The 21717-nt window shown below is 39.5% G+C and overlaps 1 protein-coding gene across 1 annotated transcript; it reads left to right on the top strand.

Moving 5' to 3' along the window:
• The first annotated feature begins 1011 nt into the window (after window positions 1-1011).
• ETAA1 (ETAA1 activator of ATR kinase) lies at window positions 1012-14994 on the top strand. Its single transcript, XM_084622335.1, has 6 exons — window positions 1012-1392; window positions 4108-4245; window positions 4567-4643; window positions 8010-8128; window positions 8479-10685; window positions 13375-14994. The coding sequence occupies exons 1-6, from the start codon at window positions 1209-1211 to the stop codon at window positions 13488-13490; spliced, it is 2841 nt and encodes a 946-aa protein (XP_084478461.1). The 5' UTR covers window positions 1012-1208; the 3' UTR covers window positions 13491-14994.
• The last annotated feature ends 6723 nt before the right edge of the window (window positions 14995-21717 follow it).

The raw sequence follows: 21717 nt of genomic DNA, 5'->3' as shown, positions 1-21717 counted from the left end.
GTGAGGGGCGGGTCTGTAATAAGGGAGGCAGTGGGAGGGGTCTGTAGTGAGGAGCGGGTCTGTAGGGAGGTGGTGGGCAGTAGGAGGGGTGCGTAGTGAGGGGATTGGTGTAATGAGGGGGCAGTGGGAGGGTTGTGTGGGGAGGGGAAGTGGGAGGAGTCTGTAGTGAGGGGCGGGTCTGTAATAAGGGAGGCAGTGGGAGGGGTCTGTAGTGAGGAGCGGGTCTGTAGGGAGGTGGTGGGCAGTGGGAGGGGTGCGTAGTGAGGGGATTGGTGTAATGAGGGGGCAGTGGGAGGGTTGTGTGGGGAGGGGGCAGTGGGAGGAGTCTGTAGTGAGGGGCGGGTCTGTAATAAGGGAGGCAGTGGGAGGGGTCTGCAGTGAGGGGCGGGTCTGTAGTGAGGTGGTGGGCAGTGGGAGGGGTGCGTAGTGAGGGGATTGGTGTAATGAGGGGGCAGTGGGAGGGTTGTGTGGGGAGGGGAAGTGGGAGGAGTCTGTAGTGAGGGGCGGGTCTGTAATAAGGGAGGCAGTGGGAGGGGTCTGTAGTGAGGAGCGGGTCTGTAGGGAGGTGGTGGGCAGTGGGAGGGGTGCGTAGTGAGGGGATTGGTGTAATGAGGGGGCAGTGGGAGGGTTGTGTGGGGAGGGGAAGTGGGAGGAGTCTGTAGTGAGGGGCGGGTCTGTAATAAGGGAGGCAGTGGGAGGGGTCTGTAGTGAGGAGCGGGTCTGTAGTGAGGTGGTGGGCAGTGGGAGGGGTGCGTAGTGAGGGGATTGGTGTAATGAGGGGGCAGTGGGAGGGTTGTGTGGGGAGGGGGCAGTGGGAGGAGTCTGTAGTGAGGGGCGGGTCTGTAATAAGGGAGGCAGTGGGAGGGGTCTGTAGTGAGAAGCGAGTCTGTAGTGAGGTGGTGGGCAGTGGGAGGGGTGCGTAGTGAGGGGATTGGTGTAATGAGGGGGCAGTGGGAGGAGTCTGTAATGAGGGGACAGTGGGCGGGGTCTGTATTGTGAAGAGGCAACCGGCTCCATTAAGCGCTGCTTCGCTTGCTGTTATAGTTCCCTGCCGCGTCCGCCCGCCTCTGCGCTCGCGACCAATCACACTCTCAGCCGAGCTGGTTGTGACCAATCCGGACCGGAGTGAGCTCGAGGCGCTAGGGAAGATGGCGGCGGCGTGAGCGGCCGGTTGGGGGCCGCCATGCTGAGCCGCCGGGCTGCGCGCCATGGCTAGCAGACGGCGGAAGGCTGGTGACAAGCTCCGCCTCAGGTCCCCGGCCCCGGAGACGCGGAGCGGCGGCGGGAGGTGCAGGAGGCGGAGGGCGGCGGCTACCGGGGAAAGCGGCCCGGAAGATGGAGGGGCGGCGGCGGCTGTCGCTGCCGATCCCAGTAACAAGAGCAAGGCGGAGGGTGAGGCCCGAGGAGCTAGGCCGGGCCGCCCCGCCCCGCATGGGGTGACAGCTTCCCGCCCCCGGGTGCGGGAGTACGACGCAGCACTCTGCAGAGACGGGCTCACCCAGTTTGTTACCCCAGAACCCTGTGGGAACGGATCCCCAACGGCAGCCCAGGAGGGGCGCCCCAGCCGTATTCCCACAAGCGATAACCACTCCCTGAAGCTCCGGGGGCACATAGGGGGACCTCCTCACCCTTCCATTCCGTTCTCTCCTTCCCCAACCATAACTGCTCTCAGCTGTGCAAAGGCCCTACCGAGAGCAGGCCCCTAATGCACTAGGTGCTGTACGTTTAATGCAAGTCAGTAACTGCTAAGCTTGTTGTTTTCACGCTGCAACGGTTTGGGTGTGTGTATAAGGCATCAGACAGGTTGGCTGGCCCAAGGAGAGGGGGTGTCTCTTATTTCAAATTGCATCAGTGTGGTTCTCCTTATAAGATTCTGATGCTCTGAAAGAGCTTATTGGTTAATGGGGAAACTGGCCCAGTTAGCCTTGTGCTTCAGTGAATTGCAGCTGTCTGGGAAATAACCAGGATTTGTTGAAAACAAAAAATTTAAAAACTGGTGTTGGTGTTAGCACCATTTTTGCTTGATGATTGAATTGTCTTTTAAATTTACAGGCTAGACCTAAGCTTGTAATTTGCAGCACTGCCTAAACTGGGTAACTGAAGTTCAGTCACACAACACCCATACCCTCTGGTTATGTGAGACCCTTTTTCCAAAGATTTCATCTGTCTCCTGAATCTTTCTCTCAACTCCGGGAAAGAATGGATTCTATCATAATGCACATATGAATACTTAAGCAGCATCTCCCTGTAGTCATGGAGCAGATCGTGCCATCAACTTCTAAGCAGAACATTCCCATCTGTACAAACAGGGAATCCAGTATAAAAAAACCTCATGGTGTGATCTGACTGCTGGTGACTTATTTTCGTCAGTGCATTGTGTCATGCAGCTATAGAATTTTCTGCTAAAGTTCCATTTATTTTTTCTCTTTTCTAAGTCAAGGTGCTTTCCACTTTTCAATTTCAATGTTGTTTAATGGTACTAAGCAAGAAAACATTTAAATAACTTCGGTCATGGTCCTGTAATTTATTCCATGCTCTCACAGAGCCCCATTACCTTCAGGAGAACTTCATTCAATTGCAGAACTCATATGGAATAATTTGTAGGATTGGAGCCTAATATTTTTTAAATGGAGGGCAGTAGTGGAACGTGAGACACTTGTTTGTGCCTCGACACCTCTCCCAGTCCTGCTCCTTGCACACATTCAGTTCCTTCCAGTTTTGTCAACACTGACCCAGATCAACCAGAAAGGAATGTTTCCTGCAGAGAAAGGCAATCCTTTCTCTATGCTAATACCTCTGGATTTGAAACTTGAATGTATGATTAAGGATTTGCTCATTTTTAAGAGGTCACAAATGTTGAAAATAGACTGAATTCTAACTATAAAACATCTTTCCAAAATCAAATATATTTAAAGTTAGTAGCGTTGTCTTTTAAAATTCCTTTATCTGTAGGCTGCATCCACACTACCAAGTTCATTTCAAAAAGGCAGGTGCAGCAAATTGCGCTTCATGTACTCTGTTCTGTTTGTTTCACTGGAGTCGTAGCTAATCATGGCCAACTGTCTTTACACACCCATGACCTGTTTTTATCCATTATATGTGAAAATGCATAGTGATTGGGGATTATAAGCTTCATAGAATCATAGAATCATAGAATATCAGGGTTGGAAGGGACCCCAGAAGGTCATCTAGTCCAACCCCCTGCTCAAAGCAGGACCAATTCCCAGTTAAATCATCCCAGCCAGGGCTTTGTCAAGCCTGACCTTAAAAACCTCTAAGGAAGGAGATTCTACCACCTCCCTAGGTAACGCATTCCAGTGTTTCACCACCCTCTTAGTGAAAAAGTTTTTCCTAATATCCAATCTAAACCTCCCCCACTTCCCTACAGGACAAGACAAAGGGCACTCTAGAATTGCCTTAATGTTACAAATATAGGGTCAGATTTTGGGGTTTGGTTGAACTGTACACAGTGTTTGGGGGCAGTGGGGTGGAAAACATTTTCCCAGTCCTGGAACGGCCGTGCACAGCCAATCTCCAGGGGTAAGTTAGAACAGCCCTCTGTTGGCTGTTCTAACTTACGCTGACAGCTAATGGATTTGAGGGGTTAAAATTGTAGCCAGAGATCACTACAGTGTAAGGTCACAAAACTCCTATCCCAGTGGAGGGAAAGAAAAAGAGGGAGGAGCCTCTTTTCTACCAAAAGATCTCCTCTCAAGTTGGTAAGATGACTTTTATGATCAGATCCCACTGGTGGGGCAATGCACTATATTGACCTATTCGATAATTTTCATTCTTACTGCTAGGTGCTGAATATCTTGCTTTCTGTGTCCTGCAGTGCATTCTGAAAATGGATTTACTGTTCTGTCTGCAGTAATGTAGCTGACAAGTCATATTCTGAACTTAATATGTAATAATGAAAAATGTAGTTTGTCTAAATTGAAAAATTGTTAGGGAGTGATTGTATATAGTTTCTTTCATCTTACAGGTTATAAAATGTGTGCACTTGGTCCATGGGGTCTGTTTTGTGTATTTTGAGTTAAATTCAATCATAATTTTTTTACTAGTGCTAATTTCTTATATGGGAAATCTTACTTTATGTTCGCACAGAATCATGTTTATATAAGACTCCGAAGAGATCATTAAATAGCAGATCAAGGTTACCTACCTTCAGTTCTCCAGCCAATGATACTGATATACAACAAGAAATTTTTTGGGATCCTCATTCGCCAATTACACACAAACTAGGTAACTATTACCAAAGAGTTCTTATTTCTAGTGTGCTTTTTAGAAAGTAAATGACCATTTGAAATGTACAGTTGGATGGAGTAGACTGTAGATGTTTGAACTTTTTTTTTTTTTTTTACTACAGAAACTCTTCATCAGTAAAATCCATTTTTAATGCCGTTTCTTAATATGGCTGGCTGGCTTTTTATTGACATCATAGTAAATACTGTGATACCACACTTAATATAATTTTGAATTTAGCAGCTGTATGTGAAATGTTTCTACCTGGGAAACTTGGGTTTGTCATGTTTGACAGTTTATACAAAGGTTTTTCTTTTATAGGTAATGAAAGAAAGAAACAGGCTACCAGTAGATGTACAGTTGACATTTCAGATATTGTTAATCGTATTGCTCCACAGGTAATTATAATTTCCTCGAGCAACACTTAGTACTTTATGCAAAAATCAAAGGTTAAAAATGGTGCTGTAGTTGCCTGTGCCTGCAAACCAGGGGAAAAGGCAGTTGGTTAGTCTCCATAATCTCTTTCTCATAGTAAAAGACTGAGATTCTTAGTTTTTCTAATATTTGCATTAGCATATTTGTCATGTTGAATTTAAAATCACAAGCATAACATTTGACTATTTTGATTCTTTTTGTCAGATCTTTGACTTCATACGTTCATTTTTGGGGTTAAAAAATTACCCATATGACATTCAGTGCAGAAATTTGAACAGGCACTAGCCCCAATTTTTAGAAGACGTTAGCTTCAAAAGGGGTGATAGTGATCCATTTCTTGTAGAAAATGCAGTGGCATGTTCTATTTCAACCACTTTTAGTTTCAAATGTATAATTTTAGGCATATTATATTTACTAGGTGGTTCCTCTCCATTTACCGTGCTAACACCATGCAAGTTACCATAGCTTTCAGTTTTTTGTGCCCTCCTTTTTGTTAAATCATAGTGTTCTCTGCTTATGGTGAGTTCTAGCTTTCCAAACACACATCCATGCCATACCTGTAAAATAACCTAGTTCTCCAAATGATTTAATGTGTTCCTGGATTTAGAGACTGATCCTGCTCCCAGGTTGAGTTCTGAAATTACTTGGAAGAGTTACTTTTTGCCTTCCTTTCAGAAGTTCAGTCTTTCCTCCTTATTTCTCTTGTGTAACTTGCTTTTATTCCTTCCCTCCTTTTACAACGTTCTCAGTTTGTTTCCTTGCCTTGCCTCCCTCTGCCATCTCCATTTTTATTTTTCTGTTTCTGCTGCTTTCTTGTTTTCTTAGATGTACATTCTCCTTTGGACTACTTTGCCTGTTGAAGCCAATTATGTTGCTCAGAGGCCTGCCCTTGGGATAATTTTTCAGACTCTCCATGCAGCTCAGTTTGTTAAAATAATATTTCTACAATTAAAATTAAAAAGTTGGAGCAGCAAGAAAATGATACAACATGCAGTTCTCTGCTGGCCACAGACTCTCATAAAAGGCACCATCAAGTCTGAATTTCCTGTGAATGTAAAGTTACAAGAAGTACAGTACAGTAAAAGATAAATTTTATTATTCATATCTTAAACAAGCCTGAAATAAGAATTTTAATTTTGAGTGTCTTATAATTGGTGGTTGTAAGATAGCCAGCACATTGCACTCTTGGGGTTAAATCCTCAGCTGGTGTAAATTCACATAAGTCTATTAAGACAGTGTATAACAGGTGAGGATGTGGCCCTTTACATTTAATCTTGTAAATTGGCTAGAAGGAGTAGCTCACATAATAGATAAAAGACAGTTAGTGGCAAGCAGGAGCTTGCAGAATTTGAGATTAAAAAAAGAATATCAAAATTGAAGTCAATTTAAATTTGTATGTCAGATTTGTTTTAATTTTTGCCATTTCCCTTTGAACATTTTTATAAATTATATCCTTTTGTGTATTCCCAACATCTTTCTAAAGGTACATAATGTTACGTTATTTGTGTAAATCAGATTAAATGAAAGGATGGTCCAGGCTCTAATATATGTATACACATTCTCCCTCATTTCCAGTTTCTGAATACCTTTTGGCTTTGATTTCTTAGTTACATTTCTAAAAAGCAATATTCTTAGATAAAGCGTTCGTATTCTGCTAAACATGAATGGGCTTTCAAGAATACTTTGTTTTTTTATACTTTTGTTTATATCTAATGTATGGAATTTTAATACAGTTTTTAGTATTTTAGTACAGTTACTGATGTAAACTGACTATAAATAGTAACAGTTGAGTGACTGTTAATCTTGTCAACTTTTTATATTGGTGTTTAAACTGGAAATCCAAAATCCTGGAAAATATAGTAACTTTTAACAATTTAAAATACCTTATTCATTTTGTGTTGCCATTCCAGTCTTATTCCTTTTTATTTTTTGTTGTTGAAAGAAACAATCTAACCATGGAAAGAAGACAATTAATCTTATTTTGCCCCTAAAATATGAATGATCTTGAAATAAAGACTAGCAAAGTGCAGGAACCATACAAGATTAAGATGAGGAAAGACTGCGCAATAGCATTGATATAATTAAATTGCTTGATTATTCTAGTAGATGAAGTTAGTAATGTCTGTTTATAATCCTAGTCAGTTTTCATGGTTGATGCCAGTGCACCTGTGTAATTGTCATCCAGAGCCTGGAATTTGACAAAGTAAACAAGATGCTATTCTAGCAGCTGGGCCATCTTTTACTGAAGCATAAGATCCATAAGAAAATCTGTCTTTCTGACACAATTGGGTAATCTTCAGCAGGCAAAAATATGCCTACTATTTGACACCGTTTAAAATGTTTTCTGTATTTTGAAGCAAGAGCATAATATTTGAAAAAAAAAATCTTCGTGTGGGATTTGAAAGTCATTATCAAAGAAACAATTAACTGTGCCTCCCCTTTTGTGGTATAAGTTATTGCTCTCTCTTGCACCATTTATGGCCCTGCCTTGGACTGCAGCTTCTTATTCACACTTTTTGACAGTGTGTGGATTACCTTTTGCTGGTACCATCATTTTTCCCTAAAATAAAAGCTCTTTTCCATTACTGGCCAGTAAAACTCGAGCCACTTCCTCTGGCTTATATACAGTAATTCTGCATCTTCATTCTTTTTTATTGTTGTTTATAAGTGTCCGTGGATCACATTCACAGATCTGTATACCTAAGAACTTTGAGAGAGTTCAGATGCAGATCTGAACTTTAGAGCTCTGGACCAATTTTTATTTAAGTTCTAAATTCTATCTATTTCTACTAATTTATCTGAAAATATCTTGTGGTGGTGTAATGGAAGAATGCAGAACTTGCTCCTGTTCAAGAGACATCCTCAATATGATTTTCTGAATTTCTGTAATTTGTCAGCACTGTTTTAATAGGTAAACAAAGAGAGCACATCTTAGGTAACTGTCTTAGTAGATTAAAATAAAGTTTGCTAAGTGAAGTTGTAGAATATTTTATTGTAATCATTCGCTTTGGTACTTTGCCTGTTTAATATAGTAATATCCTAAACTAGGTCTAGACACAAAGTTGCACCACTTTATTTAAAGTTGTGGTTTTTAAACTGGTGTAGTTAAATTCGTTCAACTTTGTCTTTGAAGTCTTACATTGGCTTAAACCTGGTTTATGTTGATTTAGCTTGTGCCTTTAACTTATAGCCAGGTTTGTACCAGTTTAATCTGTTTTAAAACTTTAAATTAAAATTTAAATTAAACCAGTGCAACTTGTGTGTGTATAGGGAAATCTTTAATTTAAATCAAATTGCTAAGTAGTGCCAATTTAATCTTAATTGTTCAGGATGAAAAACGAGGCTGTTCTGAGGGATCTCTTCTAGGGATGTGGATTGGTGAGGATGCTATTCCCTGTACACCTGGAGTAGTAAAAGTGAGAACGAGGACAAAATTAAATGGTACACGGTAAGTTCAAATTCACTTTAGCTTATACACCAAAGAAGTTGTGCTTTCGTGTAAGGGAAGCAGCATTTCATTGAATCCATGAATTTATGGGATTCATGAATACAGTCTGTACATTATCAGAGTCAATACATGGTAATACTTTTATCCTTTACTTTGTAATCTTTTAAAATGGCATGGTCATTGGTTGCAGTAAAGGGATATACCTTGACAGTTAAATTAATTATATATGTTTTGTTTAGAGATTTTTAATCATATCCTATCTAGATACATTTGTTAAACTAGAGAGTAAGCTGGTTACACTTTGCAAAGTATTCTTCAGTATTTGACTTTTTTTCTGTTTTTCCATTTAGAGATCATAAAATAAAAAATACTGAAGAGGAACTGATGAAGTTGGCTAAGCAATTTGATAGAAACCAGGTAGAGCTAGATATAATCCAGGAGCAAGATGGTCAGTGCAATGGTTTTATTAAGACTACTTCAGAGGCAGAGACTTTAAATAATTATAAAGATGATGCACAGATGAAAAATCTGCAGTCAGTCCTTGATGAAGATTCTGAAACACCTACTGTTCTGTCCTTGAAGCCAGTTAGAGAGAGCACTGGCATCCCTGCTCTAGAATGTCAAACTAGCAGCCAGAAGTCTTTAGACCTTGAGGCCGAAGTGGCCCTTAATGCCCTTTTTGATTGCTCTACCCAGAAATGTAGTGGACAGTTGAGCCAAGACCTATCAGCTATTTCCCTAAACAATAGTTTCCATGAAAGCAAAAGCCCCTTGGGGGAGGAGAAGCACACTTTTAAGGAAAGTACAGTAATCAAGCAGCACATTGCAAAAGAGATGTGCCAGAAGCAAGGTTCAACATGTGCATCAGAAAGTGTGAACCAGATTGCAGCTCCAGAAGCTAAGAATATTCCTTTGCTGCCAAAACAAAGTTTAACATCCTCTAAGATAGAATCATTGATCTCTAGTAAGCCTGCTGAAGTAGCTCATGATGACTTTGATGATTGGGATATTGATTTATTGGCAGATGATTCCTTTGTAATGCAGATTACCCAGACACCTAAACTGATTAGTACTCCTGAAAAAGCTTTATCAGCTCGTAAAAAGCCAAGTACACATGCTTTCAATGGCCTTAGTAAAACTAAGGAAAGAACAAATACTTCTAATTCTGTAATTGGTGTTAGTTTTTCATCCAAATCCAACAGTATTCAATATGCACCTCTGAAACAAAATAGTGAAACAATACAAGATGCTGCAAAATCTCTTTCTTTCCAGAAACCAAATAATGAGATGGAAAATTCAAAGATACAGACTGGGTTTTTACATGTGGAGCATGATGTTAAAGCTTATAAGAAAAATTCCACTTGGAAAAGTGCCCAAAACAAAGTTTCTGACTATACTTCTCTTATTTCAGTGCAATCTGACCTTAAGAATGGAATGGAACGAATTCAGCCTAAATGTGGTCCCACCAGTTTTCCTGTAAAAGGATCCTCTTCCATCTTGATACACTGTAATCCTCATAGAACACAGGCTGGAAAACATGGAAATAACAAATACAATATTTTCCCTCAGTCATCCATTTCTACTAATGCGAAGCCTAATGATCTAGTGAAGATGGTGACCTGTACTGGCGTGGCTGACCTAAAACAATCTGAAATGCCTAAGAAATGTCCTGTGTCATTTGATGATTGGAATGATCCTAAGTTTCCTGATGAAGTTTTAGATATGTTTTGTGAATCTGATAGTCTTTGGGACACAAACTGCGAAGATGATGATTTGTTGTATCAGGTGTGTGATGATGTAGAAAAACAAACTCAGAACCAAGACATTAGACATGGAAACAAAAAAGCAATAATTATAAAAGGAGCCAGTATTACTTCCAAATCTGATGCTGATAACAGCTTCACAGCATCTAAGAAAGGACTGCCTAATCACCCATTGGCACAAAAAATCAGTGCCAACCAGGACACCAGCTCGATGGGTACTCCTTGTACAAATTCCTCAAGGGTTACAGACAGATTGACTACATTTGGAAATGTAGTGAACTGTACAAATTCTGCAAATCCTATAGCTGTAATGGCAAATGTTCCTATACAACACAGGTATACCCATTCCCAAAACTATAATAAAACTGCTTCTGCAAATACTACAACCAGTGTTCCAGGAAAATGGTATCGGTCTAATTCTGTGCCTGCAGGAAGCCTCAGTTCTGAAATTGATCCAGTTAACATAACAAATAGGTGTGCTAATGCTTTTAATGGGGGCTGCAACCAAGATCTTTCACACAACACAGGAAAGATACAAAATAACAGTTGTATGAACAAAATGTCAGTTGTGCCTTCAAAGTTTACATTTAAAAAGATTAACAATTCCCATGTTGCTGTTCATGTGGATCCTAAAAGTATATGTGTAGGAGGCACTTCTGGAATCAAAGTTACTCAGCAGGGTTTAGAAGAAAGCAAGAATCAACTGAATATCCCTTTGGATGGGAAGATTAAAATGAATCAAAAGCCACCTTTTAAGAGGCACCTTTCAGAATCTCTGGCAGAGTCAACAACAGGTATGTTTCTTTTTTATTACTAACCTGGGGGGGCGGGAGGGGGGGTAAGGTGTTAAATCACATCAAAGCAAACTGAGTACTATAAGCTTTGTATGGTATTGAAATGTTCTTTATAAACTTAAGTATTTGGTCTTCTCAAACTAGGCATGATGAGACAATTTTAAAATAAACATTCTTACTTTTCCTTAAGTTAAGTATCCTCACACCTTCTTGTCAACTGTCTAAATGGGCCATCTTGATTATCACTACAAAAGTTTTTTTTTCTCCTGCTGATAATAGCTCATCTTAACTAATTAGCCTCTCACAGTTTGTATATATGTATGATGTGTATATCTTGCTATGTGTTCCATTCTATGCATCTGATGAAGTGGGCTGTAGCCCACGAAAGCTTATGCTCTAATAAATTTGTTCGTTTCTAAGGTGCCACAAGTACTCCTATTCTTACTTTATCTTACTCTTTTTCAAAAATGAAAATCTGTTTTGGAAAACCTCCCTTTCCTTCCTATATTTGAAGGAATACGCCCTCCACCCCCACTTTTCACTCATTTGCCAAAATACTTGACCCTACCTATAAGTGCTCATAGGGTCCAGTGTGTCTTGATGACACTTCTGAACATACCATATTTCAGCATTGCCAGAACGTCTCACCCTTTGTCAGTCACTGTTCTCTGAAGCTTACGTTTGATTTTAAATGTGAACTGCAAATTAAATGTCAAAATGCCACTTACTTCAACCAAGATTTTTAAGAGAGACTTGATTTGGGATTGCTAAATTTTTGGGTGTCAAAGATTGGATATTTTAAAGGGTCCTGATTTTCAGGGGATGAATGTAAGTGTCTCAAGTTAGGCACCTGAAATTGGCACTCCAGACACTAGTCACTTGGGAAAACCTTGGCCTGCATCAGTATCTGCTCTTTGCACAAATGTGCCAGTGAAGTAGGGTATTCACCATGTAATCTAAAAACTTACATTTTCCTATCTGTTCCCAAGTCTGTCAGTTGGTTTCTACTGGTTGCTGATTGGCTCTTGTATCATTGTCCCCAAGCCTATTTAAGCATACCCAGCTCTTTCCAAAGCTTCTTGCTGCAAGCACTGATCAGTTACTAGGGAAACATGCTTGGGCATGGAACCAGCCAACAGTCAGTTCAGGATTTTAGTTCACTGCATGGCTTTGTGAAGTTTCTTTTCAATATGAAATGTTGGTGAAGCTGAACTACTGATGTTTTGTTTGTAGTTCACCTTTAAAACATACCGTGTCAGTGCAGAAGTTCAGAAATCACAGCTACAAAAATACCGAACTCTCTCACATAGTAACAAACATCATCTGCATTTGGAGGTATCTGTACTTTGCCAAACCACTGACTCATTCAAGTAGCGTTATGGATTATTTTGTTTTGTGTCATATCTTCCAGTCCTTTTCTTTTTTTCATACCTGGGACAGCGGGTAAGTGGGAAGTAGCAATCTGGGAAACTATTACAAAACATAAAAAACCACACCACCCAAAAACTATTAGAATATGTTCTAGAAGAAAATTCAGCTCCTTGATGTCATTGGTTGACAGCACTGGTCTCCAAAACAGTGACCGGTGAATGCTTCAATTACGTTAGCACTTAGCAACAAGGAAATTTTGTCTCCTTATACCAGGGAATTGGTGTGAATTACTATATCTGCTTGCTGCAACACTTTCTGATTTACCTTTTTGGAGAGTTAACCTCAAGGAATAAATAGCTTTCCTTGATAGTAATGTTTGGACTTATTGACAGAATACATTGGTCATTAAATATAGGAAATATCTTGTACTCTGTAGCATTGCTTTCAGTTCTTTTTGGGTGGTAATTCTGTATTTTAATCTAAATTTCCCATCCTCACTGAAAGGATAACAATCCATCTCATTGCTGAGACGTTAACCACAAATACGTATAGAGTTTGGCAAGTAATCTCTCTTGAAACTTGTACTTATATTTTTACCCACATATGTAGTTGCCTTAACTGACTTTATGCCCTTCATCTTATTTCTCTAAGGTGAAAGGCCACATATTCTAAGCTATGTTAATAGGAAAATAGCATCATAGGTGAAATCCTGGTCATACTGACTTTAGTGGGAGTTTTTCATTTGATTTCAATGGGACCAGAATTTTAGTGCATGCTAATTTACTGCTCTATAGGAAAACACATAAAATGTTATGCTTAGCTATCATGTCCCTGTCTCCTGTTTTTTGTTGGTTTTGACCTTATTTCTATCCTGCTGGTCCTATCTGTTTTGACGCCTGTGCTATACCTGACCCCTGTGTCTGTACAATCTGATACCAGTATCTCTACCTAACCCACTTGGATTTAGAACCCTTTTCACTCCAATAGCCTTCACTTTCTTAACCCATTGTAGTCTATTTTTTGATTTCTGATGTCATAAAATTCACTTGAAGGGCAGCAGTAAAATTTCCTTTAAGCAAATGTCTGCTTCCCTGTACATTGGGTAGTAAGTAGCCTTCAGCAGCAATACAAAGGTAATGTATGTTTCCGCTTCCTGCCTTAAGGATGGACTTTATTTTATAGGCCATTTTTTAACTTGGGTTCCTCATTTGTCAGTACAGTGTGTTGCTGCCATTTATCTTCAGACACTGAAGACAGACCACTAAAAATACATACTGAACAAGTTTGAAGGCCCCTAATGCATATTTTATATTTGCAGCATTTGTGATAGAACAGAAAAACAGAAAATGTTCTCAAGAAGAAATTGAAAGGAAAAAACAAGAAGCTCTTGCTCGAAGAAAATCCAGAATGCAAACATTTGTCAAAGATACTTGAATTTGGCCTGGATTTTTTTGCCTTTTAATTAGTTGGGTAGGGAAATTTGTAATGATTGTAATAAAGACTGAACCATTTTTAAAATTCTGCCTGTGATGCTCATCTTGATCTTGTTTACTTGACTTCTGTGTGAGAAATTGATGCTGGACTATATGTTAAATTCATTAAAAAAAATAGTTTACAGTTGTAAACAGTTTCCTCCAAGTGTCTTAATAGCCATTACAATGAAGTTCAATATTGTGTACACACTGGTACTCTCACATGTTGCAGCTGTGTGGTTTAAAATTCACGTGAATAGTATTTAAAGTGCTCAAAGGAATACAGCATAAAGTTCATTCACATTTCTGTTGTTTTTCTTTGTTTCTCAGTTACCAGCAAGATTTTTTTTTTAATCTATGAAGTGAGTAGGCTCAAACATTAGTGTGTGCATTTATTATATCTTTGTGGTTCTCAAACTGGTTTTGGTAAACTTGAAACTAACTCACGGAGATGAGAGCCTAAAAATTCAGCTGTCAAAAGATGAAGTTAGTGCTCACTGATTAGAACAAGTCCAGCCCTCAGAAAATTAGTGGAAATACACACAATCTGGAGAGTCTGTCAGTCTGCTTCTTTTAAGTGATGGACTAGTATACATGTGGTAAAGAAGGAACCTAGCATAGCAGCTAGCTAATCTGTAAGATCAAGACATTGTATTGAAAAAAACACACTTTTTTTTGTTCCCTTAAGAGTTAGAGATATTGTTTTCCTGGTTACCATTTTGAAGGGGTTCCTGGTTATGCCACCCATCTTCCAAAAACAAGAATTAAGTGGTTAATTAAAATGCAGCTAATGCTACTTTACTGACCCATCAAACTGTGTAGGGAAAATAGAATCTATTAGGCCAGATCCTCAAATGGTGTAAATCAGAATAGCTACATTGACTTAAATGGAATTACAGGTTTTTTGGGGGTTTTTTTGAGTTAATGATCTGGCCTGTTGACTCTTGTATAGGTATGACTTCATTTGGTTAAATGTGATTGGAATGAACTACACAATGCAGAAGATTGTAGTACAACTGCTTTAATCAGTTCAGTGTTAAACTGCCTGAAACTTCCTAACTATGTTCTCAGTTTGAAATAGATTTTTTGGTGTAACCCTTGGCCAGTAAAGCACTTAAACATGGTGGATCAAATGCTATCCTCTTCCTTATTTGACCTGATGAACTGGAGTTTTGAAGCTCTGTTTCAAGTGATACATGGTGATGAGTTCAAATTGTAAAATTACGTTTGGTTAAGCTGGTAGGCATGTCACAACAGAAAGCTGCTTTCAGTTTAAAATGTTTTGATATCACTTTCGACATTATGAAAAATTATTTGATCTGGTTTTGTAAATAAATAATTTGAGTGCAGCCAAAGGGTCAAAAAGTCTTCATCTCCTGTAGACTGTGCTTTTGGTTTGTAAAACTTACAAATGTAAATATTGTATATTTGTAAACCATTATTAAACTTGCAATTTTTACATCTCAGTATTCTATTTTGTTCTGTGATTGGGAAATTGTCAGGCTAAAAGTAAATTTTAGTGAAGAATGTTCCAAAGCATGGAAAAGAAGGAAGGCTGGTCTTGTGGTTAGAACACTGGACTGGGAGTCAAGAAATCTGAGTTTAATACCTGATTTTTTGTCATGAATTTCATCTGTCACTTTGGGCAAGTCACTTAATCTTTCTGTGCCTCAGTTCCCTATCTATAACATTGGCATAATATCTCCTTTGTCTGGTCTATTTAGACTATAAGCTGTCTGGGGTAAGAACTGACGTCTACTATGTAGATACAATGGCACCCTGATCTCATTTGTGTTCTGTAGGTGCTGCTGTAAGACTAGTAATAATGGTGGTTGCTTGTACTAGTAAAGGGACTTCTTTCATCTGGAAAGCAGTTACTAGGCTAGCATGATCATGGTGCTGTTTATACCAATCTTCTTAAATGTTAACTTAAAAGATAATATAAAAAGCAGTAGCACATTTCCAAATTTGAAGATTTAGCATTGATGAGGACTACTGTACCTACATTCAACTGGCAGCTGTGTGCAAACAAGAAGATTGGAGAGGCATCTAACAGATTTTAGTGTTCACTCTGCCACTTAAAAGTAACCCCATGTGGTAGTTACAGCAGAAATCATGTTTATTCTACAACATGGTTTGAATTGTATATCTGATGGGACTTCCTGTCTCCATTTTGCTCTGGAAAAATGTAAAATATCTCAGGACAACATATCTCATCAGAGTACTTTCTTGGCCAATACTGCATCTAGTAAGTAATTTTGTTGGTTGCTTTATGGAAAAAACCTTTATAATCAGCCTTAAGACTATAGGAAAAGCAAAATAATATTTAGGTGTATTGATCTAGGCATACCAGAAGCAAAATAAGTACTTTTTGCTGTTGGAAAAGGTACAAGTTAGGCTTCATTGGGAACAGTGTTTGATTCGGGGGGTGTCTCTCCTGAAAGCTGTTTCTCTGGAAAAGATGCAGTGTAAAGGAAACCTGGATAATTTCTGACTTAAAAATATTATGATAGTGATCTTATATTTATCTGAGAAGAGGGAGTGGAAGGAAGGGAGTCTTTCATGTTGGTAAGTGCTACACAAGTCAGGATCCACAGTTCAGAAAATTAGGGACTAAATTATACCCACCTGTGGAATACTTAAAGGAATCTTCTATTCCCTGATACAGAGGGACTAACTTTAATCAAGTTGTACTGGAGATAAACTTGGCCCATTATGTTTCATATACCTCTGACCCCATTATGGTCATCTGGACATCTTCCTCTAAAGTCTTAGATATTAGCTGCTGTTGGAAACCATACCAGACTAGGTAGAACACTAGTATATGCCAGTATGACAATTCCTACGTTTTTACATGCCTGTCTGTCAGTTATTCATGTTTCATGTCCAAATATTTGTGTATCCGTTAAATACTTTTAATTAAAATATACTTGAACATACTGTTTCTTAGTAATCCCTGGGAGCCTTGCTGACATATCACTGCCATTTTGAATTGGTATGCTGTTTAAAAAGATTATCCTTGCTTTGCAGTGGCTGTTGATCCAAACATTGCCCCCTTCCTCCTATCCAACTGCTTATAAGAAGTTATCAGGAAGCAGAGAATTCGCAAACTCCACAGGAGAAAAAAGGAGTAGCTGTAACAGTGCCTTTGTGGGTCACAACTGAGAATACCAAATTCACGACAAACTGCTGAGAAGCAGGGAAGCTCTATCCCAAACCTGGAGGTTATTCTCCCATTAGATACACCAAACCAGCAACAAAAGTAAACTTCTGTTTTACCACACTGGCTAATGAGTCATAAAAGCAGTTTCCTTAGATATTCCAGTCCCTATATCACCACCAAAAACGCTGGATTTAAAGATGAGGGGTTCTTTACAACCAGCCTCATCAAACAAAAGGTTCTTCTGATCCCAAAGCCATACACCCAGGTCAATATATAACTCAAATCTTACCCAAAAATCACACTGTTGCCAATCCTTTAGTATCTAAAATCTAGAGGTTTATTCTTTATAAGAAAGAAAGGTGAGAGTTAAAATTGGTTAAAGGAATCAAATCCAATAAATGCAAAGTTCTTGGTTCAGGCTTGTAACAGTGATGGAATAAACTGCTGGCTTGAAAAGTCTCTGGTTGCTTCCAAATCATTGGGAGGACCTCAGTCCCTTGGTTAGAATGCTCCCATTAGTATAAGTACATAGTCCAGAGATTTGAGCAGGAAAGAGGCAAAATGGGGGGGTGTTTCCAGGGCCTTTTATAGCTTCTGCTGTGTGGAGGAAAATTACAGGTAAAAGATGGGGGTTGGAATCACATGAGCAAGTCACATGTCCATGCACAATTTTGCTTAGTCAAGGCAGGAAATCATTACCTATGCCTCAGACAGTACATTTGTAGGATAGTGCATTCAGTGCATTATAATATAGCCCTAGATCGTTGTCTGTGGCAACTCAGCTACAGGGTGTATCATTGGGTGAGGGTAAAGCTACCATTGCACAATCTCAGAGCAACTGTGCACCACACCAGACCCCAGTGAAAGAGTAGCCAGAGAATTGCTGTAACCTGTTCAAGCTACCTGAAGCCTCAGGGGTTGACACATTAGTTGGGACACAGGGGAAGGCCTGGCTGTGCTTTTGTTTTCCCAGCTCCATCCCCTCCACTAGCCATAGGATAGGGGTGTTTCCTAGAAGCCACAGTGCAGTCTTAAATCTAGCCTATTCTGAGCTGCATCACTCAATGATAAACTCTTGGTTGTATACCTCTGATATAATCTCCATGTGTCAATTTCTATCCTGCAAGCTTTTATTTAATAATGTTTGCAATAGACAATTCTTGATTAGTAAAGTAGCTACATCATTTAAATTAATTAATACACATGTACAGAAATTTGGTATTTCAATAGCTGATACTTCACTCTGCAGCCACAATTACTTCAGGGCAAAAAAGACATATACAAAAAGTAACAATAATTTAAAATACATTCTAAATTAAATTATGACTGTCATGTTTCATTATAAATCAATTTATGACTTTGCTTAAGCCCTCATCTTCATTTCATTCTGAGCATAGTAATTTTTGACATGAACAGAGTAGTCAGCTTAAGTTTAATGTAAATATGCAGATAGATGTATATAGCATTCTCATACAGTGTATTTTTTTTATTCCATAGCCTAACTCATCTTGTTAAGAAAAAGGTCCATGAGCAGTTGAGGAATTCGGTTGGTACTGTTCTACCTCTTTTACACCATGTTCTAATTCCTGCTAGTGAAGTATCTTAATCATGTTTAACTTAACACATTTGAGTAGTTTACTCATATTGTTTTTCAGTGTACTGATAGGGGCAGATTTTCAAAGTGCTTGCCACCCCACAGCTCTCAACTCTAGCCTGTAACATATAATTAATCTTGAGGCTGCAGTACAGGAATGGCAGTGTAATCTTATAGCGTGTGTACTATTTATTACAATTTGAGCTTTATACTCAAGGAATAATGTTAGATGAATTCTTTGATTATATCTTTTAAGTCTAAAAAGAGCTGTGATTTGTCTGGAAAGCATAGCTGGGAGCAACAGATAGTGACCTAAATAGCAAAATTCCAAAGATAAAATGGAAGAAAATGAACACAAATGCTTCATTGTTTGAGAGCTGAATTGTCTGTAACACACTCCAATGATTCCAGTGTTTGTGGAAGAGGCCAGTGCAGATATAATCTGTGCAGCTACAGATGACAGCCTGAGTAAGTGTCCATCAAAGATGGAGCTAGGAATGCATTGGCAATTGTGCTGTAAATCATCTTAACTAATATTTGTTCAAAGCTCTGGTTACTATGTATACTGGTATTTTTGCCAGAATAGTCAGAGAAACCCTGCCTCAGAAAACATTTAGCAATGTCTAATGTACTGTTTTTGTGGAACTAAACATACATTTCTTTGACTACTGTCTGCATGCAATCTCAGTATGGTAGCTGGCAAAACATTAAGGGCCTTTTACAGCAACTTTACAGCACTGGCTTAAATGGAGTGACTACTTACTCCATGTGAGTGAAGAATCAGGCCCATAAATTTAATTATTTTTAATTGTTTTGTTCTTTGACTCTGATTTCTGTTGGTGGTACTGCCATGGGACTTTTCAGGTTAGCCTCCATAAAGGAAAATCTTGATTCAAATGTTAACTCTGGAAAATTTTGATCCATTAAGACCTGGACAATTAAATTTAGGATTATATTCAATCTGAAATGGAGTTTTAGGTTATCTCGATGTATGGAAAGTGGATGAATACAAATGAAACTTTAGACTCCAGTTCAGCATAGCACTTAAACACATGTTTTGTAAATGGAATTACTCCCATGTTTAAACTGAGCGTGTGCTTAAATACTTTGCTAAACCAAGGCCTTAGGGCTGGATTTTTTTTAAAGTGTTTAGGTGCCTAAAGATGCCAAGTGGGATTTTCAAAGATGCCTAGGCACCTAACTCCCTGTGAAATCAACGTGAGTTAGACAACTAGGCGCTTTTGAAAATCTTCCTCTGCATCTTTAGACACCTAAATACCTTTAAAAATCTGGTCCTTAATAACAAAACTAGGCATACTGCAAGAGAGAAATTATGTACACACAGACTGGAGTAACAGTTTGACTGACAATGTTGTCATGCCTCATCTATTTATGGACTTGTGCTTAAGTATAACAAAGTCCAGAAAAGTTCGTTTTATTTAATTGGTTTAATTGGTCTTCCTTGGTGTTGCTGCTGGATTCCTTGAATGTCTAAGGGTATGTCTACTCCTGAGCTGGTGGGGTAATTTCCATATTGGGTAGGGCAATGAGAGCTATCACAGTAAAAATAAAAGTGTAACCATGATATGTGACAGGATTCAGAGTAGCAGCCGTGTTAGTCTGTATTGACAGAAAGAAAAGGCGTACTAGTGGCACCTTAGAGACTAACCAATTTATTTGAGCATGAGCTTTCATGAGCTGCAGCTCACTTCATCGGATGCATTCAGTGGAAAATACAGTGAGGAGATTTATATACACAGAGAACATGAAACAATAGGTGTTACCATACACACTGTAAGGAGAGTGATCACTTAAGATGAGCTATTACCAGCAGGAGAGCGGGGGCGGGTGGAGCTTTTTGTAGTAATAATTCAAGGTGGGCCATTTCCAGCAGTTGACAAGAACGTCTGAGGAACAGTGGGGGGTGGGAGGGATAAACATGGGGAAATAGTTTCACTTTGTGTAATAACCCGTCCACTCCCAGTCTCTATTCAAGCCTAAGTTAATTGTCTCCAGTTTGCAAATTAATTCCAATTCAGCAGTCTCTCGTTGGAGTCTGTTTTTGAAGTCTTTTTGTTGTAAAATTGCGACCTTTAGGTCTATAATCGAGTGACCAGAGAGATTGAAGTGTTCTCTGACTGGTTTATGAATGTTATAATTATTGACATCTGATTTGTGTCCATTTATTCTTTTACGTAGAGACTGTCCAGTTTGACCAATGTACATGGCAGAGGGGCATTGCTGGTACATGATGGCATATATCACATTGGTGGATGTGCAGGTGAACAAGCCTCTGATAGTGTGGCTGATGTGATTAGGCCCTGTGATGGTGTCCCCCACCCCCAACTGTTCCTCAGACGTTCCTGTTAACTGCTGGAAATGGCCCACCTTGATTATCACTACAAAAGGTTTTATTTCTCCCTCCCCACCCCCCGCTCTCTTGCTGGTAATAGCTCATCTTAAGTGATCACTCTCCTTACAGTGTGTATGATAACACCCATTTTTTCATTTTCTGTGTGTATATAAATCTCCTCACTGTATTTTCCACTGAATGCATCCGATGAAGTGAGCTGTAGCTCATGAAAGCTTATGCTCAAATAAATTGGTTAGTCTCTAAGGTGCCACTAATACTCCTTTTCTTTTCATAGAATCATAGAATATCAGGGTTGGAAGGGACCTCAGGAGGTCATCTAGTCCAACCCCCTGCTCAAAGCAGGACCAATCCCCAATTAAATCATTCCAGCCAGGGCTTTGTCAAGCCTGACCTTAAAAACTTCTAAGGAAGGAGATTCTACCACCTCCCTAGGTAACGCATTCCAGTGTTTCACCACCCTCCTAGTGAAAAAGTTTTTCCTAATATCCAACCTAAACCTCCCGCACTGCAACTTGAGACCATTACTCCTTGTCCTGTCCTTTTCTACCACTGAGAATAGTCTAGAACCATCCTCTCTGGAACCACCTCTCAGGTAGTTGAAAGCAGCTATCAAATCCCCCCTCATTCTTCTCTTCTGCAGACTAAACAATCCCAGTTCCCTCAACCTCTCCTCACAAGTCATGTGTTTCAGACCCCTAATCATTTTTGTTGCCCTTCGCTGGACTCTCTCCAATTTATCCACATCCTTCTTGTAGTGTGGGGCCCAAAACTGGACACAGTACTCCAGATGAGGCCTCACCAATGTCGAATAGAGGGGAACGATCACGTCCCTCGATCTGCTCGCTATGCCCCTACTTATACATCCCAAAATGCCATTGGCCTTCTTGGCAACAAGGGCACACTGTTGACTCATATCCAGCTTCTCGTCCACTGTCACCCCTAGGTCCTTTTCCACAGAACTGCTGCCTAGCCATTCAGTCCCTAGTCTGTACCTGTGCATTGGGTTCTTCCGTCCTAAGTGCAGGATCCTGCACTTATCCTTATTGAACCTCATCAGA

This window comes from Lepidochelys olivacea, assembly GCF_965140295.1.
Source record: "Lepidochelys olivacea isolate rLepOli2 genome assembly, chromosome: 3".
Taxonomy (NCBI): Eukaryota; Metazoa; Chordata; order Testudines; family Cheloniidae; genus Lepidochelys; species Lepidochelys olivacea.
The sequence above is the reverse complement of the archived record's forward strand: the minus strand, read 5'-3'. Positions and strand labels throughout refer to the sequence as shown.

Coding starts and splice junctions, on each gene's coding strand:
- ETAA1 (XM_084622335.1), top strand. CDS start 1,209: ATGGCTAGCAGACGGCGGAAGGCTGGTGACAAGCTCCGCCTCAGGTCC. Junction 8,129..8,478: donor ACAAAATTAAATGGTACACG/GTAAGTTCAAAT, acceptor TTTTCCATTTAG/AGATCATAAAATAAAAAATA. Junction 10,686..13,374: donor TCTGGCAGAGTCAACAACAG/GTATGTTTCTTT, acceptor TTATATTTGCAG/CATTTGTGATAGAACAGAAA.